Source organism: Prosopis cineraria, unplaced genomic scaffold (assembly GCF_029017545.1).
Source record: "Prosopis cineraria cultivar Desert tree isolate PC_DT_omini unplaced genomic scaffold, ASM2901754v1 PC4, whole genome shotgun sequence".
In the NCBI taxonomy this organism is placed as follows: Eukaryota; Viridiplantae; Streptophyta; class Magnoliopsida; order Fabales; family Fabaceae; genus Prosopis; species Prosopis cineraria.
The window spans coordinates 1,914,476-1,938,377 of NW_026555335.1; the positions used below are offsets into that span (position 1 = coordinate 1,914,476).

The 23,902-nt window shown below is 32.3% G+C and overlaps 3 protein-coding genes across 5 annotated transcripts; all 3 read right to left on the bottom strand.

Annotated features, from left to right (window-relative positions):
• Window positions 1-1,457: 1,457 nt before the first annotated feature.
• Window positions 1,458-2,977, bottom strand: LOC129309470 (peroxidase N). Its single transcript, XM_054951059.1, has 4 exons — window positions 2,689-2,977; window positions 2,426-2,611; window positions 2,056-2,221; window positions 1,458-1,965 (listed from the first exon to the last, which is right to left on the bottom strand). The coding sequence occupies exons 1-4, from the start codon at window positions 2,902-2,904 to the stop codon at window positions 1,544-1,546; spliced, it is 990 nt and encodes a 329-aa protein (XP_054807034.1). The 5' UTR covers window positions 2,905-2,977; the 3' UTR covers window positions 1,458-1,543.
• Window positions 2,978-3,677: 700 nt separating this feature from the next.
• LOC129309468 (probable plastid-lipid-associated protein 12, chloroplastic) lies at window positions 3,678-9,301 on the bottom strand. Its single transcript, XM_054951058.1, has 11 exons — window positions 8,967-9,301; window positions 8,836-8,889; window positions 8,462-8,536; window positions 8,165-8,284; window positions 7,171-7,362; window positions 6,954-7,037; window positions 6,770-6,862; window positions 5,381-5,434; window positions 5,214-5,293; window positions 4,180-4,287; window positions 3,678-4,032 (listed from the first exon to the last, which is right to left on the bottom strand). Exons 1-11 carry the CDS (start codon window positions 9,270-9,272, stop codon window positions 3,957-3,959), a joined length of 1,242 nt encoding a protein of 413 aa, XP_054807033.1. The 5' UTR covers window positions 9,273-9,301; the 3' UTR covers window positions 3,678-3,956.
• A 12,060-nt stretch (window positions 9,302-21,361) lies between these two features.
• LOC129309143 (uncharacterized) lies at window positions 21,362-23,589 on the bottom strand. 3 transcript variants are annotated; one of them, XM_054950543.1, is made up of 3 exons: window positions 23,526-23,589; window positions 23,166-23,281; window positions 21,362-23,078 (listed from the first exon to the last, which is right to left on the bottom strand). In XM_054950543.1, the coding sequence occupies exons 2-3, from the start codon at window positions 23,253-23,255 to the stop codon at window positions 21,675-21,677; spliced, it is 1,494 nt and encodes a 497-aa protein (XP_054806518.1). In that variant the 5' UTR covers window positions 23,256-23,281; window positions 23,526-23,589; the 3' UTR covers window positions 21,362-21,674. The 3 variants fall into 3 exon arrangements, with proteins under 3 accessions (XP_054806518.1, XP_054806517.1, XP_054806516.1); XM_054950542.1 differs by having other exon boundaries at window positions 21,362-23,081; XM_054950541.1 differs by having other exon boundaries at window positions 21,362-23,281.
• Between the last annotated feature and the right edge of the window lie 313 nt (window positions 23,590-23,902).

Below are 23,902 nucleotides of genomic sequence, written 5' to 3' on the forward strand. Positions count from 1 at the left end.
GAGGAAGGTGGTTGAAAGTGAATAGAAATTTAAAATTTTTAAACTTAATTGATGACGGCGGTCTAATCTATGTTAAAGGCGGCCGTCAGGTCCTAGTCAATGCTGATGGTCAGGTCATAGTTGAAGTCTTCCATTTGGTCTCGGTCGATGCCAACAGTTTGATCTCGATCAAAGTCAATTGTTCAATCCCAATTGATACTAGCTGTTTGGTCTAGGTCAGTGCTAGAAGTTTGGTCCTTGTCAACATTGGCCATCAAGTCCTAGTTGGCACCAGCGATTTGGTCCTAGTCGACACTGGCAATTCGTTTTAGGTCATTGTCTATGGTCTGGTTTGATCAACATCAATATTTGGTCTTAGTTGGTGTAGAATGTCAAGTCCATGTTAACTTTGGTGGTTAGGTCATGGTTAGCGTTTGCATTCTGGTGTGTACCAATTCTAGTTGACCTTGACTGTCTAGTCCTAGTGAGTGACAGCATTCCGGTCCCACTCATTGCCTGCAATTCGGTCCTAGAAGAAGTTTGTCAGAGGCAACGATGTCGAAGTCAAGAAGGTAATAAAGCCAACAAATAAACATGAAGAAGAAGAAGAAAAGCTTTCATGAGATTTTGAAATAATAGAGATTTATAAAGGATTTGAAATTATAAAAGGATTGAGGTAGGAACCCAAATCTAAATCCACACGTATTTAATTACTCAAAACAATATATTTAGCTCAAATTCAAATCCATGTGCATCCAAATATAACATTAATTTATTTTTGCCAACTTGTTTAACATGGAAAATAACAAATTAATGCCCTTGGCGCAAATGATAAAATAGTCCCACAATAATTATATTAATTTGAAGTTTTTAGAACCTATTTGTCATAATTTTGTATTTAAATTAAAATTGTTAATCACAAAATTTTGTTGTTAAGATAAGAAATATACTCGTTATTATAAAACTAAACTAACAACAATATTTTTTATATTAACAATTTTACCTTTATTATTAACAATGTCAATTTAAATATTAACAATTATATTTTTTATTATTTTGCTGATGGTTAAAAATATAATTTCAGAAAAATTGTGCAAGATAAGTCCTTATGGACTTCAAAATAATTACTGTATTTCACAGTACTTATTTATCATTTGCCTATTTCAATAGAATTTATTTGTTATTCTTCCTTTGAAGTGCTATCATTATTTTGGATTTCCTCAATGTTTTATGGTTTTCAAATTTCAAATTTCAATAATATATGTAATTTATCTTTTGTGAACAAGATATTAATAAAAAGCCCCCAGTAAAGCTTATGAAGGCTAAAAAATTCGAACATTAATTATTTGAATCTGGAGAAATTTGCGAAGAAGATAAAAGCCCAATTTGAACAGTTCAAATGTTAAAATTGTTTTGAAAATAAATTAAATAAGAGATGTTGAACAACAAACTATATATGACAAAAACAGCACCAGGAGTTTGCGGGATAAAGTCAACTGCATTTTTATTCATGCACACCTGTACATTCATTCACCATCTCACAAGACCCTTCATTGATAAGTTACTATGGGTTAGTGACCCTGCAATTCTTCCTAATCTCTCCATTAGAGCCAGTTTTTGGATTGATATTACCCATTCTGATCATGGAATTCACAAAGTCTTGAAAGAAAAGGGTAGTGTTTTTGCTGTAAATTTGAACCAGAGGTTTGGTTGTTGAATTGGCTTCATCACTTGAGAATAGGATCTGATCAGAACTTAGGAGGCCCTTCCCAACCAGCAAATTCTGGAAGTAATGATTGTCAAATAAATCCTGTGAATTCCTGTCAAGAACACTGGTTGTGTTTCCATCTCCATTTTGGGGACACAACTTTTGAAGATCTGAGAGCATGTCTGTGTCTAGTGTACTGTCTGGTGCTCCTGTTCCTGAGAAGTTGAACAATCTGTTGCTAAACAATGCACACCTTGCTCTCCCAATGGTATGAGAACCTGTTTGCAAAATTCATTCAATATTTACATTATTAGTTATCAATAGTTATAGCAGTTTCCTTAATCATGTTTCATGTATGCTATGCAAACCTGATAAAGAAACAGCGTCAGAGAGATTGAGGCCGACATCATTGAACTTGGAAACAATAACATCAAGTGAATCAAAGGGAGAAGGAAGAGCTGAATTTGCCAATGACCCGTTTGAGATTGATCCATCTCTTCGTCCTAGCAAAACTCTCCAAAAGGGACCACCAATCTACAAAACAGTAACCTTTCATAATATTGTCACCCGTACATGCATGTCAAGTAAAGAATCTTGATTTATACAGACATGCGCCTGCAAAATATGGTAAATTCATTTCTACCATGAACTTATGGTTGAACATAAGAACCATTCATTCATAATAATCAAACATTTCATTGTAAGTAAATTACAAAAGTGGGTTGTGAATAGAATTACAAGGACTACAGAATCTCTGGCAGCAATGGCTAATATATCAGCACAGGAGACAGTGCCGTTGCATGCATTCTCCACTGATGTTTTGATTGTGTCTATAACATCAAATCCTCTTAGAGAGTTCACATTTGGAAGAGCAAACTTTTCACTATCAGCACCTCCATCCAGTAGTACTGATCCATCACAACCCTGAAGAAGATGACAAGAAGGTTGAACTTAACACAGATATACAAAAAAGTGAAATTTGGACTTAAACGAAAGCTTACATTCACAAAGCAATCATGGAAGTGAAGACGAAGCAAAGAAGCACCCATTCGCATCTCATTCATGAGAGCATTTCTGACCTCTTTCCTAACTATTTTCAAAAGGTTTGGACAAGATGATTCGTAAAAATCAGTTGTCAGCTGGGATTTCACTGCGAAACACAACATAAACATATTGATAAGCCAGAAATAACCATTAGAGCAACTTGGTTTCTTCATTGTCAGTTTGGCGGTTTACAACACAAGCAAGCGTGCAATGAAAGGCTACGATGCATGGGGAAAGCCCAACGGGCTTAATATATAGCCGTTTTAACTGGTAATATAACAATCATATATATCCTATTATAACACGACTTGTCATTTCTTTTTTTGGATTAGTGCTGGCGGCTGCAAGTTTAACTAAATTCAGTGCTTCCATCAGGTTTTATATCCATAAATGTAAAAAATCACAGGTCTTTGTATCACCAAATTCATATTTATATATGGTAGTGCGATGCCTTCGTAGTTATTAAACACTGTGTAATGCACGTTTAATTTTTGAGTTCATGAATGATGACACGTTCGGAAGCACTACTGGTAATAGAAAATTAGACATATATTCCAGTTAGCTACCACTTGGAGAAGAAGTTCGAGTTATGCACGCATTTAATGATTTAGGGTTGTTAATTAAGGAGGATTTGGTTAATATATAATATTGATGCATACAGTGCTTCGACCTCTAGAAAACTTAATTGTATCTGACGTTAACAATGGATAACTATCAATTTCGTTACTCAACTCATCACTGTGCAAATGTGAGCATGATGCTTCTTTATTCAAGATAGTGAGTTTCATTCTTCTCCGGTTGGCCATTCTCTTCTTATTTGGCAGACCCACTTTCAAAAGATTACTTTCCTACAGGTACCACTTTCAGCAAATCAAGTTGAAAGCATGCCGGCAATCCAATTTGAGATCTCACATGCAGAAAGAGTTATTCGTCATGAACATAAATATTAAATAATCCAACCATTCAGACATTAGATTAATGAAACCAGGGTTGCTGCATAAGGATGACAGCAAACTTACAAAAGAAATCCAATAAACCCCAAACGGAATTATAGCAATAAAACTCTAGAATCGAACCTCCCATGTAACCGAAAAATTTACAATTGGCCCGAGGAAATGGGTTTTTTCTTCAAGTATTAAATGCAAGTTTTGTTATATACCATAGGGAAATATTAAAAAAAAAATGATCATTACATTCAGTTAACTCTTTAATTTAGACTACCATTTCATACATCTACGCGTACATGCACGAAAAGGAATTTCTTGTACCCTCGGCTAATTCTGATCTTCTCGTCGTTATATCTGCAATAGAAAACTCAATAACGAACATACATTCTCTTCTTTCAAAGGGATAAAGAATACATAAATTACTACTTCAATGGCAAATGAAACATATAAAATGGATGGATTATGAAAGACAGATATGATATGTGGGGCATGCCATCTTACAGAAGCTCCAGGACGAACTTGGTCTCCATTTCTACGGGATATCCAAACGGACCACCGATTATAGCTGCATCGTCCATTGTAACGTCAAACATTTTGGAGCCAGACTTGCTGCCAATTTTGGACAAAAATGATGTAAGAAAATTGGTACTTATTTCCAATTAAATTATGATGTGGATTTTCTATATATTATTTATTCTATCACAAATTCTTGCTATTAATATTATTTGCACATTGAAATCCACATTTTAAATTGATTGAATAAAAGTATATTAAGTATGTAAAGCAAAGTGTACAAGTCTTGCCCTTTTGATTATACATTCAAAAAGACATTAAGATAGCCTCTAGATTGATGGATTTGGATTTTAGATTTAAAATCTCGAATTTTAAATACCATATTTAAAATTCATGTATTTATAATCATTTGTTGGGATGGAGTTAAAAATTTCAAATGACAAAAAGAGATGAGGTTAAATTTTGAAATGAAAACGGAAAATTAGAAATAATAAATTTACCTTTATTTTTCAATCGATGAGAGACGATAACGAGAGATGAGAAAAGATATGAAATTTTTCGAGGCATCAATAGTGAAAACATGAAGAGAATAAAAGTGATTAAAATTTTAAATGATTACAGTGTAAAAAGAACTTGAAATTACAAAGAAATTATAATAAGAAATGAATTTGAATTTGGTCAAATCCATAAATTTTTGTGTATCTAAATGAAGGAGTTAGTTCAAATCCAAATTCTCAATGAACAAATCAAGTTATTCATTTCTGGACCTATGGATGAGTTAATTAGAGACCTATACAATTGAAATATGATATCTGGAGGATAAGTCTCTTCATATTTTTAGGGTGCAAGCACAAGTATTATCTCGCTAGACAAGTAAGTCCCTCCCTCCCTCCCTTTTTTTGAATCAACTATCAACAGCTCTTCAAATAAACAACAATATTATTGAAGTAAACAACATTTTTATTCATGCTGATTGATTCTAATAATCCCCCAATATTACAAAAGAGTTCAGTGAAACTTACATATGATTTCCATTCATAGAGAACTTGAATCCAGGCAAGATGTCGACCACAAACTTTATCCGTCCATTATTCCAGATACTCTGACAGTCATAGCAATATGCAGATTGAAGTGAGGTGGTACGAATGACAATCAGAGAAAAGCAACAATATAAGGAGTAACTGACTACCTGCTTGCCCATAAGACCATTGGCAGCATTCTCTAACCAGCTATCTGTCTCATTCTGAAGTAGAAAAGGTGTTGTTGATTTGTTATCAGTTATATCATCAAGAAAATTTAAAAGAAATGTTTATATTCCAATTAGCTTCAAACATTAAAGCCATTGACAATAGTTGAGGATCTTCCAAACGGCAATGAGCAACAAGAATTGTTTTCATTGAAAGCCCTCAAATGGTTTCTATTTTCTTTCATGACTTGGCCCTCAACTTCTAGTCTCACTAGAACTCTGATTATAAAATGGAACACTTGTGATACTGTTAGGACCCAAGATATGTGGAGAGAAATAAGACAGATAAATCTCTATTAACATATGAAATTAGAACCTAATTTCATAATATTAATAAGAAGGCATAGAACTTATAGATGAAAAGAGAAAGAATAAATATATCAAGATAACATAGAACAATAATATCATTCTATGAACTTATAGGTGAAAAGAGAAGGAATAAATATATCAAGATAACATAGAACAATAATATCATTCTATGCTTCTCTGAATAGTTATTCTTAGGAGAATCTCCAAAGGACCAAAAGTCTCAAAAGTATTTTTATTCATGGTATGACTGCTTTTGAGTTGCTAAGCATATTTATAATGAATAAAATTTAGATAACTAGATAAAATCTAAACAATATTGTTAGATAGAAAATATCTAAAATAAATTAGAAATTTAAAATAATATTTATTCCTAATATTTCTCTCCCCAAATCACCCATTATCTCGATACTCTATCAGATACGCTCCTAAATACCTGGCACATTCCTATACTCCCAGCAGGTCCAGACATACACAGAAAGACTAGAAGGCAAAAACTCAAGCTATTATCAGGTTGAGGCTGACTTCTGATTCCATCACCTATGCATCTTCAATTCACTCAATGTTGATAAAAGATTTAGCTTCTTATACCCATATTTAAGAATCTTAACAAAATGAAAAGAACAGGAGTGCGCACACATTGAGGGAGCAACAACATCTGATGAACTGAGGCTATTATTAAAGTGATAAAATTACTAAAATACAAGACAAGGTGTCACCATTTATAAGAAGATCAACAAAATATAAACACTAAAATAACTGCTAAAATTTGTATGCAGTTCTAAATTGCACCTTATAAGAACTCAGCATAACGAGATTTATTTTATAATTAATTTCATGGTCTCGTCTTCCATTCAAACTTCCAATTTACCCCTTAAACTTGAGTTGGAGTTCAAGACTACAATGGGAACAACACATTAATTAAAGGAAAAAAATATGAAAGAAAGAAAGAAAGAGGAAGAAAGTAATTGAGTTGCACAACTATACAGTAGATGGGTGCTCCATCTTTAGATGTCCGAACGCTACCTGTGAACTCCATATCATCAACCACTCTCCTTCTTGTAGTTCTGGTTCATCATTGCAAGTCGTTTGACTAAAACAAATAAGCTCATCTATTGCCTGTTGAAATTTTAGAAGTGAAAATTACAACAATCACAGTAGAGCACCGGAAAAAAAAAAAAATCAACGTGAACTACGCACACACACTTACATCTTCAACGCCTAGCCCAGAGGAAATGGCTGATAATAACCTCTGCCTAGGTTCAGTCTTCTTCTGCAACACAAATGTAGTTCCCTGCACTACGTATATGTTGCTAACAGGGCTTAGAAACATAAAGTGCAGTTAGAGATACTTTGTCCTGTGCCAGACAAGAAAATATTTAGGGAATAAAGAAACTGATATGTTTTTCTTCAAAGTGCATAATCACCTTATTTCCTCTTGAGATACGGAGATTTCCTGAATGGGACAAATATGTGGTATCTAACCAACCCTTTGCTTCATCTCCAAGTAGCTTAAATGGGACTGGATATGGTACCTTAAATGGCAGAAATTTGAAAGAAAAGGCTGCTTTATCAAACCTAAATAGGATTCTTTTCCCATTTTCAATTGAAGCTGCAGCCTGCATAAATATGAGAATATAAATAGATCAAATATACCAATAAGCAAAAACACAAATTACATATTCAATCACCATACCAGGGATAAGGGGAAAATGCCTAACAGTCATGCCTAGTCATCAACCAGTGATCTTGAGAAACAGAGAAAATGAAACATTCTTGATTCCAAGGGACAATTTACTTTTCCATTAATTTTCCCAAAATTGTGCATTTCTGTTAATAGCTCCAACTAAAAAGAATGAGGCAAAACAGAACAATTACAAAAACCATGACACAAAGACAACTTCCAAAACAAATAGTCCTGGAATATCTAATCATTCTAACTGAGGAAATGAGAATATTTTCCTATGCATAGCTTTCAATTCTTTTATGAAGTAATCTCCTCTGCAAAACATTTTTTTTTGTTGGGGGGGGGGGGGGAACAGACGGACAGACAGGGAGAAAGATTTGGACCGCAAAATGTTTAACCAGATAGAAGGGTAGAAAATGCAAAATAATACTGAAACAATCACCTAACAGAGAAATTTGCCTACCGTTAGGTGTCAAGACTCAAGTCCATGAAAGGAACAGGTAAAAAAAAAAAAAAACAGAGAGAGAAAAAGAACGTATAATAGCCCTTTCTCAAGAGTGCATCTTAATGATTCCAAACTTCTCATACCAACAATGAAAAATAATTATAATGTCTTTATATATTTGGCAGAATCTTCGTATAATAAGAGAGTTACATCCATCCTGGTATTTATATCCTTTGTTCAGTAAATCAAACTACAGAAAGAAACATTAATTGATGTTATTTAGCATTACCTCCACTTTAAGCTCACCTATGGCATCAGAGAATTTTACAATATTGGAAACCCGTGGATCACTTGTCCGAAGATAAACCTCTTGAAAGACGCTAAAAAAGTCAACGCCAACAAATGTTCTCTGGAGGAGTGACATAGAAAACCATAAATGGTGAGGCATGCTTCGGTTAGGTCTGTGGCATAAAATATCAACTTATAACCAACAAATAAATTTGTTTTCCTAACGTTTGTATTCCAAGATATAGTATGTTTAAATCAAACTAAATATGCTTTAGATTAGGATATCAACCAATAGAACCTGAATTGGAGATGCTGTTCCTGGTCTTGTGGTGAACATTAGTTGCCATCGACCTTCAATTAAACTGGAGTTTGTCTGCAAAAATAGTTAGGTTTGGGCGTATTCAGAGATAAATATATATATATATATATATATATAATGCAACTTTATTTACAATGTAACGTCAGAGTGAACACCTAATTGTGAAGGCATACAATAATATTAATCAATAACATGCATCTAACTGAAGCGCACTTGGAAATAACAGATGACTGACAAGTGATAAGCCTAACTTAAACTTGATCCTCGGAATAAATAAGATGTATTACAAATCCACGAAGGCAAAACACGATTGTACATGAAGAGAAGTAACAACAGCTAAATTGAACACAAACCGGATGGGGCACCCCGCCTGAACCTTCTAAGACTTGTACTGCACGCTGAACGGCCTGCAAGACAAATAGAATCAAATGGAAAACAAATTAAGTACTTAGTTCTGGACTAACTAACTAAAGTTAGAACATACATCCAGCTGCTGAGGAGAAGCAGAACGTCCTCGTCCTTGGATGCCAATAAGGGCATCAATGAGAGAGTTTTCACGTTCTGTAAAGGGGATCTGTTCTCCTTGCTGTTGGACTTGAGAAGACCAAACAACGAGCCTGTCTTTGGGAATGAGAGAGAATTTGACAGGATTTGGAGAAGAGAGACGCAGAGAAGATGGAGGGAGTGAAAATGCAGAATTTGGGGGGAAACTAAAGCCGGCGACTTTGAGAGCCATTGAAGAGGAGGAGGAGCGGCAACGAGCGAGGGAGGGAGCTTGGGTTCTGTTCATTGTTATGTGGCTCACAGCTTCTGGCTGGGCGATGGAATGAAACACGTGGCACTCCGCTAACAATTGGCGGGAACGATCACTTCATTGATGTCATGGTCATGGCAACAGCCGATAGCCAGTCGTCAACCATTGCAGTTGGTAACTTTGAAAGTACGACGGCAATCCACGCACACTGAAAATTAAAATTTTGGAAAAAAAAAAAAAATTGTCTTATTTTACCGCTCGTGACAGCGAGAAGTTTCGTGGCGCTCAATATGGTAACCTAATAATTAAGGTATTGAAAACACTAAATCAAACCAAATCATTTCGATGTACATCAATTCAAACTAGTTATAAATAAGTTCGGTTTTTTAAATGATAAAATTGATTGGTTTAATTTAATTTAACTTTTTGTCTACTGAAACTAATTAAAAAACCGAACTACACCAAATAGTCAAATTATCAACCGGTCATATTGATATCTTGGTCAAACTAAAAAAATTTTTGGAAAGTTAGACTGGATTGGATTTTGGATCAGGAACTGCATTCAATCCTTAAAAACCAACTCAAAAGATGCCCTTCTTCTTTTTTTAAAAAAAATTGATCAATTCTTTTTTTAAGAAAATGACCCATTTTTATAACAATTTAATATTATGTTATATCATGGAGCTTATTAAATTATGATAAATTTAAAATATTTAATTTTATTTTTAAGTTAAATAGTAATTTTATATTTATTTTTTATATATTTGGTTCGATATCCAACCCTATTAAACTATACGAATCGTAAATTGTTGATCTTTTCTGTTTAATATATTGTCTAATTTTGAAACGTTGTTTGAAACTTAAATCAAATCGAACAGAGTTTTATTATATTTATTTTATATATTTGCTTATAAATGTGTCTAAATTTTTTCTCTTTCCCAAATTTATTTATCTATAAACGACTAATTAAAAACATGTTATGATTAGTTAAATATTCTTTATAATTTTTTATGATAATTTTTTTATTTTATATTTAAGTATGTCAAGGACAACATATTAGTTTTTAGGGATATATAATGCAAATTTTAGTCTCTTATATTTGCATGAGTTATCGATTTGAACCCTCATGTCTAATTTTTATTAATTTAATCCTTTACATTTGTTTCAGTTATCATGTTAATCCTCTAAATTTTAAAATACAAATTAGCTCTTAAAATAAGATGACATGTAAATTATGTTATTGATATGAAATATACACCTGGATGAATGGATACAGATCAACCTTTTCTATATTCCTATTTTATAATCTCTAATATTCCCTTCTACTTTCCAATTAGGTCATTTTAAAATAGTTTCAGAGGCAACTTGTATAGATGCTACGGCCGTATAAAACAGTGAAGCGCAATGACAAATTGAAGCCCGATCATGAAGCAGTGAGGAGAGATGGATGGAATAAACTAACAAGGCAGTGTGTGACAGACTCTAACGATGTCAAAAGATAGAGAGGGGAGAAGAGGAAGAAGATAGAGAGCGATCAAAATTTGAAAGAAATGACGGAGAATGATGAGAATTCAAAGGAGAAAACAAAGAAGGAATGTGAATTTAAATGGGAGGATAATTTAATTGGGAGGGGGAGGGTGTTGCTTTTTCTTCTGGATAATTTAATTTCTTTATTTTTGATATATTTTCTTTTCTTATATTTTGCTTTATCCATGTCAACATTATATTTATCTTTTTATTAACTTATGTGATTGATAAATCATAATTCCATTAGCCATGTCATTGATAAATTAACGGTGTTAATTTCTCTCCAAACTTTGATATTTTTATTGAACATAAAGGACTGAATTTGTAACATCCTATTTTATTTGGGAATTTAATTTATGAAAATTATAAGATTAAATTTTTATTTAGGAATTTAATTTAAGAAAATTATAAAGTTTAATTGACAATTAAAGTGTGTTTTGAGGAAAATTGAGGTTAATGAGTTTAGGCATTCTTCTTATATGGAGAAAGGCACAATAGTAAAGTCAATTGTGAGTTTTACTAAGTAGAGAAGAGAGGGGTCAAATGAGGTCATATTATATCCGAGATTAAGTTACAGCTATTTGAGAGAGAAGCAGAGAAAAAATTATTTTTGCATTTACATAGAGCAGTCTCAATAAATTAATATTTTTTTAATTTGTTTACCGTTTGTTCGGGCTTAAATTTAGTTATCAGGCCTATGGAATTACCCTTCTTTTCAATTGGTACCTTTTTTTTTGGGTATCTAAAAGTGACTAGATTATTATGGGAATAGGTATGAATACTTACCAAATATTTCCTTTGTTAAGAAAGAGGATTAGATTTGTAAAGTAACATAAGTCACTTTAATATTATGGATTAATTGGTATCTCATTTCAAGTCAAATTACATTAAGGGTAAAGGAAGTTTTCTTCCGCTATATTCCACTATGGGCACGTGTAATTGCAATCAAAGTCACACAAATTCTAGTTAACTTTGTGAGTTCAGTGTTTTTGAATTTGATTCTGGTGGAATTAGTCTCTTATAATTGTTAGTAAATCAATACTACACACCATTGTGTTTAAAGTCTTATAAAGACTATTGAGGTTACCTAACTTTACCTAAGCATTCAAAAAATTATGAATTTAATTGAAATTAATTGACATTGAGTTAGAATAATTTTTGTGGTATGGTAAATGGTAACCTGGGTGTGTATAAATGAAAAGTTAAATAACTAAATTTTTCACAATATTTTTCATAGTTAAAAATGAATATTTTGAATTAGAGCTTGACTTTGTAACAATGCATGTGTGGTTTCACTATGGGGTTTGAAAAAAATTGATTCTTATATGTTGATACTAGATTTTTTTAAAAAGAAATTATTATTTTCTGAATTGATGACTATATTGGTTGGTAATCATCACTTAAGCTTAGGTCTTAATGAGAGAGACTCAATAATTGTTCTAACTGTGTGCGTTGTTTAAGTTGTTCAAGATTTATGCGAATTTTAAAGCAATATTCTTTGGGTATAATCATGCTAAAAATTGGCGGTGTCGTGCTATAAGCGCATAGGTTAAGAAGTTAATATAGAATATAAGATTGATTTGGGATGAATTCTCTTGTCACAAACATATGAGTTACATTTAAAACTATTGTATTATAAAATAAATTTCTACCACCTTACCTACATAAAACTCTATTTTGAATTTAAAGAGACTGTTTTCTAAGATAATCAAACATAAATTTGAGATTTGTGATTGGTTTTGATTTCGTAAGTTGAGAAGGCTCAATTATTTAATCCACATGTCTAAGATGTAAGACAACTTCACTTTGTATTTTGATCATAAACTCTAAACCAAGCTATTTGGTTTTTGTGTGTGGCTTGTTATGCTTTTTATTCAATCAATTATGAGAGAAATTGTCACACATGGAATTATCTTAAAAATCATTAGATTTTAAACCAAATATTCTTATCTCATCTAGCAATAAATTTTGAGGCTATAGGATTGTATTTCAGGTGGAAGATTGTGAAATGATTTTTTGTCTAATTGTGCATAAAATTTACTAGGTTTGTAATAGTTGTAAATTTAATTGAAATGATATTTTTGGTTATGATTTATACTAGAGTCATATCTATGTGTATGCTTCTTTTTTTGAGGACTATTGCGATGGATAGAGATTATAATAAGTATAGAGATAAGAGGAATAGTAGGTATTAATGAGTTGAGGAATAAGATAGTTAAAGCTAGGAAGATGACCTAAAATTCAAAAAAGTGACAACTTGAGTTTACTCCATATCTAGAGAACTAATGTGGTGTATAACAAGAATAGAGGTAAAGTCAAATTTTGAGCTTGTGTCAAGCTTGGGTGCACTAGTAAGGGATTGATGAGGATCATATTGATGTTCGAGCAATATAATAGGAATTTTATTATGATTAACGAGTGGTGTTTACGACTATATAGAGGCTTAGATGTGATCCTACATATGGAAACAATAAGTAGTAATTCTAATTTTTTTAGAGTGCCATAGTGACGTGTGCTCTTTGTGTAGTAGGAATCAATTGGGTTTTGTTACTGAGTATCTTTCTTTTGGGGTAAGAATGTAAAAGTTGAAAATGGGTGGCATTATGAGAATAATTGAACCCTAGCACTGTTAGTTATGACCATGTTAATGACAATGGTCACTAAGAGAAGTTTAAGGACTTATGAGGTGATACGGTAAATAGGAATTACAGAGCTATAAGATAATAAAGGACTAGAAATTGTAATAATGAGGGGTGATAATAAGAATACATAAAGGAGAATAAGTGTACTTGAGATTGAATCATATGGTGATTTTTCCTCAGGGGAAAGAAATATAATCCCATAAGGATAATATGGACCTTAAGCGGTGGAAATTTTGAAGAATAACAAGAATAAGAAAATTTTTGCATACAATAAAAACTAAAAAAATTTATGTAAAACCAAACTGCCATATTGTTCTTATAGTTGCACAATAAGAAAATATTGTTGTCAAAAGGGTCGACTTATCAAATTTATTCTTCCTTCGTTTGCCTTTCATGCACTACTTGATAATCATTTATCAACTAAGTAAATGATATTTGGATTGTACTCATATACAAAAATATTCTTAAAAAAAGAGAGGAGAATTTCTTTTATATATATATATAATCACTATGTTTATGAAACGTTGTAAATATGTTAAAATATTTGACTACCTAAAACTCTAGCAATTGAACGTGTAAATGAGTGTGTAACTAGTAGTGTTATTGCAAATTTGGTTGTCTTTAATATTTTTGAATTAGAGTTATAGATTTTTAATGAAATGTCTTAAAGTTAATCGAGAATAAATATCGTCAATGTGAACTCAATCGATTACCTATAAAACACTAGAACTATTAGTTATTGGAGGATGAAAACATATTACCCATAAGTTTCATGATAATACTCACGCATGCATGTATTACTAAAGCTGCAAATGGCTTAATTGTAGAACTTGCAGTTTAAAATTACAGTGGTTTAAATGACGAATGAGGTTGTAATTCACATAACTTTAATGTGGCTTATAGTATTAGTACCATTGCGGGTGGTTATGGAGAGAATGTTGTGTATGAAGAACTTAAAACCTTATAATGAAATATGGAGTTAAAAAAGGTAGAAGATGTGAGCTAAGGAGAAATTTGATCTATCGAATAGAATAGAAGGAGATTAAGGATGTAAAGTACAGATAGTTGAAAACTAGAACCATCCTTCTAGTGAAAATATTTTGAGAGGAGATAACTTCTAGTGTTGAGGCTTGGACAGGCAAGGAAAGGTGGAGTAGTGGCATTCGCACCTATTCCAAACATGTGCATTACTCAGGTATTCGAATTTTAAGGATAAATTCCTATAAGAGGAGTAACATTTTATTTTTATTTGAGAATTTAATTTAAAAAAATTATAAGATTAAGTTTTTATTTAGGAATTTAATTTAAGAAAATTATAAGGTTTAATTAATAATTACATTATTTTTTGAAAAAAATTGATATTAATGAGTTTGGGCACCCTTCTTATATGAAGAAAGGCTAATACTGAAGCCCATTGTAAGTTTCACTAAGTAGAGAAGAAATGGGTCATATTAGGTCATATTATATCCAGGATTAAGTTACAACCATTTGAGAGCGAAACAGAAAGAAAATTATTTTTGCATCTACATAGAGCGATCTTAATAAATCAACCTTTTGGAATTCATTTACCGTTGGATCGAGCATAAATTTGGTCATATGGTTTGTAATATCTAGCTCATTTTTTTTCAACAGTTAGATCATTGATTAGTGTTATATTGGAGATTTATTAACTTTGTCATTCGCAACAACTATTGTCGCATCCTCACATAGTAATCTCAATAAATTTATATTTTTGAATTTTTTTATCGTTCGATCAGGCTTAATTTTGGTCATCAGGTTTGTAACATACTTTTTTGTTCTTTTCAATGGTTAGATCATTTATTAATTGCTTGATTAGAGAGTTATTAATCTTCTCATTTGTAACAGCCATTTTCACATTATCACAAAGTAGTCTCAATGAATTTTTATTTTTGAATTGTTTCACTGTTGGATCTAGCTAAAATTTGGTCAACAAAATTTGTCACATCTAACAAGATGTTTTCAATAATTGGATCTTTGATTTATTACCTTATGTGAAATTTATTAACTCTATCATTCATGCGAGATTTGACCTGAAACTCTAAACCTAATAAAGAATTCTTATGGTTAAATAATGGACTATGGAGACTTAGAGTGATTTAGTTAGACTTTTGGGGCTCTAATGAATTTAATGAAGTTAATGAAAACTCTAAAATATTTAACAAAATGAGTTTAGAGTGTTATATTAAGTCATGGGTAGCATTAGGTATATAGCTATGCCTAGCAATGATAAACTCTATATTATCTTAATTGTATATTATTGTTTTATGGCTATTGTGCATGATTGGAAATCTTGTAGAAACATAATTCGAGTGCCCTTTTTGATTGACTTAAGGGGTGGAGGTAACCAGGAATCTAAATTCCCTCATATATTAATTCTAACGTTTATTGTATAATTTTTTTTATAAATGATGTTCTTGAGAAAAAAGATGTAAGTATATATATATATGAGAATGTGCAAAAGATATTTGTGTATGTGATTATGTATTGCAAGCTTGAGCTATGAATTAGAGTATTGAATATGTGAGACATTATTTTTATTTTAGATTCCATATGTTATTAAAAATGTAAGTCAATAAATTTATAAAAATAATTATATATTAAATCTGGACAATTAATATGACACTTATCCCCTTGATTAGAGCCTTAACTCTTCTAGCTATGATTTTTTTTTAAATCTCTTATATCTTTTTTTTTTTACTAGTAAAAGAATCTCTTATAACTAAAGGTGTCAAAATCATATTTCAAGTTGGCTTGCGCAATTTTATTTGTTGCATAAAAACCAAGAAAAAACAAATACTTCCTCCATTGGTTTCGGTGCCAGTTAAAAAGGAAAGCCATCTTCATGAGTACGAATGAACGAGAACCAAATCCAGTCTTGTATTTGACCTGAATTTATGAGGCTCACCAAGACCCTCTCGGAATCCCTACGAACTAAATTGAATATTTTATCATGTCTGTCTTGCCTGACGCTTTGGACAAGGGATACTACTTAGTGGATTGAAGCATTCATTAAATACAGGGCAAACCGCTTTCGCTTAGTTTGAGTGAATAAAACATGAGGAAAGCATAGAAGACTTTCTATAATGATGAATAGCCATTGATTCTTGCTATTCCATTTGTCACTACTTCGACTTGCTACTGTTCAGAGAAGCCTCAGAAAAGCAAATTGATTGCATGCTACAATGCCTTGATCTTTTTTTGCTCCTTTTCAAGACAAAACGTTGATAGGGCTAAGTCTTCCATTTTCTTCTCTAGAAATATAGAAAATGACCATTGAAGGAACCTAGCAAGCAAAGCAGGCTTAAAAATATCGCTTCTCTCCCTTAACTCATAGTTAGACTAAGAACGAGTGCCCGTGACTTGACTGCCTAGGAAAGGGCCCGCTCCTCTCACTTCGTTCGAGCTGCTTATTGCTCCTACCTTTCCTTCTTAAGGAGTGGCTAGCTTAGTTCGTCAATGTTGAGTAGTACTAGTTTTATAGCCCAGGAAGTCTTTTCGTGAGCCAATAAACTATATTGCTGCAGAAGCGAAATCGAAGAAATTGGTTTCAAGGTAAGGATAGCGAAAGTGCCTTTTGGTGGAAAAAAGGTTTTTCTTTTGCGAGTCTTTCGAGGAAGCCGAGGCAAGCTCGCCCAGTGACTAAGAAAGAAATTACTTTGTGCTTTTTTAAAAGCACCCCTTAATAAATAATTAACTATTTTTATTTTAAAGTAAAACACATTATTAAATAAAAGTAAATATAAAAAAAATAATATTATTTTAAAGATAATTAATTATTTTATTAAGGATAAATTTTGATTAAAAATGCTTTATATTTTTTATCAAAGAAAGTGAACTAACTTTATTAAATCTTGCTAGCACAAAAAAGTATACAATCTTCACAATTTAATTATTTTTTTGTCCCTGATTATAAGACAACATTGGAGGTGTTCTAAAATATAAGCTAATTTGAAAAATTAAAGTTTCATTGATAAAACTTTTCCAATATCACCTTTCAAATAAAGAGAGAATTGGAATAGTATTATAGCATAATTAATAATTGTATAAGGACATTTTTAAAAGTTTATAGTTTTATTTTGAAAAAGTTAATTAGTAAAATATTGTTATTATTGATATATATATATATATATATATAGTCTTATATCAAATTGTCTCATAACTTGGGAATGTTGAACTATAATATATGTCATAAATAACTAATTCACGGTATATAAAAAATATTAGTTGATATCTTAATTTTTTAAAAATGTTCACCTTTCCATTTATGCTCTTTCAAGAGTTTCTTGTATCACATGCATGGTTTTTAAATATAAATCATTTAAAGACAAGGAATAAAAGAAGCAAGGGTATAAACATAAAATTTACTCAATATCCTAAATTTTAAATCAAGAAATTCTTTTAAAAAATAATTTATATTATAGTCCGAAAAGAGTATACACTACTTCATTTTCAAATATTATAAGGAAAACTACCTTATGTTTTTTTTATTATTAAAAAATTACAAATTTCAAGAAGTATTCATTACTTCCCCCGCCCCCGCCCCCCAAATTGTCTCATAATGGTCAGTATCATTAAATTAAAGGAAAAGAAATAATTACAAGATCATTTTAGTTCAAACATATCAATTTCATACATAATTATTATGATAAATTAATTTTCTCAAAATGCATGGGATAGTTCAAATTCTTATATATTAAAAAATGGAGGGAGCACTACTGACTGTTGATATTGATTTTAAGGGTTAGTAAAACATTATGCATGCATGATATGAGGAATCATGGCCGTGGATGTAATCTTCCAGTGGAGATAACAAGAGAAGCTGGCCGATTATAAACTTGTCCTGCTGGACGACCACGACGCATCGTGCCTTTCATGTTATGCTTCTTTTATTGACGCTGCTAAAGTAGAATAGACTGGAGGAGAGAATTCAAACCACATATACAAAGAACATCAAGCACCCCGTTATTCTGCTCAACTCTCTTCTCTCAAACTATTCTCCTAGTCAGACCTTTGAATTTTTCCCCTTTACATGGATTATAAACTTCTGCAAGGAATTAAAAGTCTGAATATTCAAAATAAAAATAAGATCACATGTGTGAAACTCTGAAATAAACGAGGTTAAGTAGTGTAGGCTCTGTATCCCATCAATTCCAAGACTGATTGGAAACAACTTGCCTCAAACTAATCTGCTGTCTGCACTGCCAAAAATTAAAAGTTAAAATGAACATAATTTACAGAACCTAAATAAGTAAGACAGAGTTCTACTGGTGAACAGGAGACTTCCCAGTCTGTATATCGCTGGTGCGTGTATGTGCATATAAAAGCGGAAGTTGACGGATACAAACAGAACTGAGCGCCCATTCTCCATATACCTGCAATTTGAACAGTACTTTAAATGATGGGTATTTCTTTTCAACGTTGATCTTTGAAAGCAAAACACAATTATTGATTCGAATTGAAAACACTAGAACTTTGAATCTACAAAAACTTAAGACCCATTTGTTTTCTATTTTTAAAAACTGTTTTTTCTTTTTAAAAATAAGAAAACTTTAAAACTTATTTAAATAAATATTTTTCATTTAATTGTTTCTAAAACTGTTTTCATTTTTTTATTTTTTAAAACCAAAAAATAGAAACAACTTCAAGTTGTTTTTGTTTTATTTTCCTTATTTTTAAAATACACTACATTTGATTATTAAAAATTATAATTACTTTTATCAATTTTTATTATTAATCACCACTATTAACTTTTTTCACTGATTTTTATTATTAATTATCACTATTAACTGCTTATAACCGTCACTGGAAGTTCATTTTTTAATTTTAAAACTATTTTTTAATTGATATAACTAAATAAATTTTTATTTTATTTTTGTTTTGAAAATCAATTTTAAAAACTTTATTACAAAATAATTTTTAAAAATAAAAAATGAGAATAGAAATCAAACAGGTTCTTAAGAGTCTCTTTGGATAAGTCATTTTTCACAACTCAAAAGGATTTTTTTACTTTTAAAATGCAAAAAGTTATTTGAGTGCAATTTAAGAGAGCAAATAAACTTTTTAAGGGCCTTCAAAACGTGAATTTTCCAACGCTCAAATTCTCAGCTTTTCAAAAGTAAATGAGAATATTGGAACTTTAATGATTTATACCTAATTTTATATTTTACCATGCTATCCATCATTATTTTGTTATCTCTTCATGATGATATTAATAAGCATGCATTTTCATCGTCAATTTCAAATATAATTTTAAGTGTAGCTTCTAATAAAAAAATAAATAAAATTTGTAATTTAATTAAAAATCAGATTGTATATCATAAATCAAATCATTACTTATATAACTATTTAGTATTAATAAATGTTGAACTATTTATTATATAATTTTTTTCAACATATTAAAATTTATATTTATATTTTTATTATTTACAATATTAAATTTATGTTATTTTAAATTTTCTTCATATTTTTAAAACTTTTTTAATATATTATTTTGTATAACAAAAGCTACAAATCATCATTAATCAATCTTATTATTGCATATTTAAAAGTACATTTCAAAAGTATAAATAATTACCAATCCAAATAAGTTTTACCCAACTACCTTTTGAAAAAAATATATCTAAATATATATTTTCGTTATAACAACTGATTTTTACTTAACTGATTTTTACTAAATAAATTTTTAACAAATAAACTTTTAACAAACTGAAAACCACATGTACACTTAAATAACACGTCCTCTAATTTTATTTATAAATCGCTTCTAGCATGTTTCACTAGAACTAAAAAAAACCTTAAACCTTATTAATTTTTTTTTAAAATTTAACAAGTTTCCATCTTTACCTCTAATAAATATTCTTAAATCTTATTACAAGTATTTTTATCCAAAACATTTAATAAGGACAAAAATGTAGAAAAAAAATGAAAATTAACAACTGCCCCATAAATAGGACCAAATTTTTTCTTCTTTTTATGCCCTATAAATAAGACCAAAGGAGTAAACATTACCTAATCCTGTTGAAATTAAAGGAATTAAAAACACTAAAAAAATTATAAAGATTAAGAGCAAAGCTTGATGAAATTATAAAAATCGATAATGCATATCTTTTTGACACATTCCCCAGCTAACAAGCCAAGATGTTACTTAACAATTACAGTACATTTAGAAGAAAAACTTATTCCATCATAATTCAGGAATCAGGAGAGGTCCAAACCTCAACAACGAGTTTCAGTGGGGTAGTATGGGACTTAGAAATTTCAATACTGAACAAGGCAATTTCTATGTCTCAATAATGTTAATATATTTGTCGACGATATTTTATGTTTTGTTGAAACAGTTTCTAGCTTGTATGACGTTTGTTACAGGGGAAAAAAATCCGATGAATTCTTCGGCGTCAAGTCAACCTGCAATTCTCGCTAAGAATATCGCAAGATATAAAGCTATGTATAGTAACATCAAGGTATACAACTGTTTAAAACTCAAACCTTCCAACAGCTTTGATCCGGAAGGCAAACTCAAGCTTAACCTGTAATTACTGCATCACAAAACCAGAGATCTGAAGTTGCGGCAAAATTTTATGCCACAGAGTCTAAAAAACCCAAGTATGGTGCTGCAGTTACTTAGGCAATAGAATAGAAGAGGCAACGTGTCAGGTACACAATACCATGAAATCTGTTGCACAATTCGTGTTACGTAACAGAAATCTGTTGCAGCTTTATCAAAATGATGACAATTTCCATCATGTCAACACAACCAAAAAGTGGCCAATGCATTACACAGAAAAGGTTTAGCAGTAGGCTTAAGAATTTAGAAAACTGATTTTCCTGCAAAAGAATGACAAAGAAACAAAGAAAACAATCACAGAGACATATTTACGTTGTCGTTATCTAAAAAAAAGAAAAGAAAAGAAAAGAAAAGCAGCACTCCCGCTAAGCTTAATCACTGCGTCAAAACAACGGATACTAATAGATGCTTAAAAGTATTCAGTTACACGGTGAATATATCAAAGAAAGTTTCCACATAGTCATGGTAGCCAAAGTACAAGGTAGAAACTAATTAGTTATCCTCACAGCTTGACCGCTAGTCCCACATACAAATAGAGGAAACATTTTGCAAACAAAACTAACTAATGCTTTTATGAGTAAAGAACCTGGAGATTTATCTACCGCTTTTGACATCTTTCGAGAGACAAGTCAAATCAAAGGTCTCATCTCAACCAAGGGAAAAATGAGGGACAGACAAGTAATCTCAAACAGGTTCCAAGCATGTCCCAACGTCCTCATCCTTCTCACTAAGGACCTTATCTCGCACACATCCATTGACTGGTTCCTGGCCTTCTAACTCTTCTTTCTCATCCACTGCTTCAAGTTCACCACTCCTTTGTTGATCTACAACATTTTTATTTGCCATAACTTCATCAGGTACACAATACCCAATAGCTTCTTCATCCTTGTGCTCCTCCTTCCCCACGTTTACTTCATTGACTGCAAACTCATTCCTCACTTCACCCTTCATCTCATACTCATCGGCAATGGCCTCATCAGGAACCATCTCTTCCATACAAACATCTCCTATAACCTCAGTCTCTGATACTCTCTCACTTTTTACCTTAGCATTAGCATCATCGTCTTCATTTCTCCCATCCAACGGCACATAATCAACCATCTCTGGGTTATCCTCGGTTCCCACAACCTGGGCATCCGATCCCCCCTCACTGTCATTATCAGAGCCATTCTCCACCACTTCCTCGTTGGCATCATCCCCAATTTGGTTCTGCCTCTCAAGAAACTGCAACCTCCTTCTCAGATCACCTAATTCTCTCTCCATTAGGAAAAGGCGCTCTTTCAATGTCAAATTCTCCTCCTCCAATTGCGCTATATGGGAATCCTGATCATCTACCCTATTCTCTAGGACATTGTTATACTCAACTCCATAATTTGGATATATCATCTCAAACCGACTCAAATCATGGTCTAGCCTTCTTTCCACCTCCACATGTTCTTCCACATCACTCTCACTTGACCCAGCACCACCTTCCTCATCTTCTTCGTCCTCGTGAACATCTGCATCATGCCCTGGTGATCGAAGCCTAATCAGACCCTTCATGGATCCATATCCATCAACACCCCACTCTTCCTTTGCCATATCCCCTAAAACCTCTCTCGAGGGCGAAAATATAGGCGTAGGAAGTACAGCTGGGGTTACAGGACAGGGTGATACAAGTGAAGCTATGCCCCCTGACTTCTTAGCCCGAATAAGAAAGGATGTCGTGTTTCTCGGGGCATAAGGGGCAAATCGATTATTAAATTTCTTCTTGGGATAAAATTTTCGGGCTTTTAAACGATTTTGAGACTGTAATTCATGCAGAGTAGGTGGTTTGTACACGACACTGTTGGATTGGCTGGTGGAGGCACTGAGGTTAGGTTTATCCATTCTTCTTGGGTCCTTGCGCTTATCCGTCATCTTCTTCCCCTTCCAATTGCTTCGTCCCAACTTGGTGTTGGGATAATTTTGTTTCATAGGGTTCTGAAACTTCATGTTTGGGTCCATGGGGGGCTGTTGAGACCAAGCCTTATAGCCCCGATTCAATATCGGAGGTTTGGTCTGGTTCATCAACATCTGTGATGGTTTCCTTTGTGTTTGCGGCTGCGGCTGCTGATTTAATGTTTGAGAATGGATCAACATCTGCGGCTGAGACAACGCCTGAGTCTGACCTATAATCTGAGACTGGTTAATTACCTGAGGCTGGTTCATCATTTGAACCTGATTCATCATCTGAGGCTGACTCCTCTGGTTCAAATTTATCATCATTTGGGATTGATCATTCATCGTCGCAACCAAATAACAACGAAACCCTACAGCTAAGAAACCGTGTCAGTTTCTTCAAACCTGAAACCAAATTCAAGAACAAAATACCAAAAAGGGACTATTCGGAATAAGCGCCGACAAAAACCACTTAGCAGAAAACAGATACCAAAACCCTAAAGCGCCCTATGGTCCGACTCAGAACAAGGAAATCTCAGATTCGATCCTCAAGAAAACGAAGACCGAAATAGGATTGCTCGTCTATAAAAATCTCAGAAATAGAAAATACAGAACTCAAACTTCCGAGGGGCTTCTCGTTGTTGCGGAAATCTCTTGAATGAACCAATTCTGCTAAGCGTAATGACGTCGAAGATTTGCCACCGCATTCTCAGGGCATCTTATATAGGCGGGAAATGGATGAAATGGACGGTCAGATATCAGTTTGAACGGTAAACGGCTGCGATTACAGATGCGCAATGGACACGCGTCACCCGATTTTGGTATGGATGAATAAAATATTCTCAGAATAAGCTGTAACACGTCACAGTTATTTTTTTGGGGGAGTTGGTCCGCTGAAGTTACAATTAATTAAAATAGAAAATGCATTGGCTTTTGTGGTTTTATGGGATTTTTTTGGTAATTTTTTTAATATTTTCAATCTATATGATTTT

Excerpts from the sequence above, each read along its gene's own strand:
- LOC129309468 (XM_054951058.1), bottom strand. The coding sequence starts at position 9,272 with ATGAACAGAACCCAAGCTCCCTCCCTCGCTCGTTGCCGCTCCTCCTCC. Across the intron at positions 5,294-5,380 it reads ATGGTCTTATGGGCAAGCAG|AGTATCTGGAATAATGGACG; the intron begins GTAGTCAGTTAC and ends TATGACTGTCAG. Across the intron at positions 4,033-4,179 it reads AAGTTCGTCCTGGAGCTTCT|ATATAACGACGAGAAGATCA; the intron begins GTAAGATGGCAT and ends TTTCTATTGCAG.
- LOC129309470 (XM_054951059.1), bottom strand. The coding sequence starts at position 2,904 with ATGAAGAAACCAAGTTGCTCTAATGGTTATTTCTGGCTTATCAATATG. Across the intron at positions 2,612-2,688 it reads TCCATGATTGCTTTGTGAAT|GGTTGTGATGGATCAGTACT; the intron begins GTAAGCTTTCGT and ends CATCTTCTTCAG. Across the intron at positions 2,222-2,425 it reads CCAGAGATTCTGTAGTCCTT|ATTGGTGGTCCCTTTTGGAG; the intron begins GTAATTCTATTC and ends ACTGTTTTGTAG.
- LOC129309143 (XM_054950541.1), bottom strand. The coding sequence starts at position 23,255 with ATGAATGATCAATCCCAAATGATGATAAATTTGAACCAGAGGAGTCAG.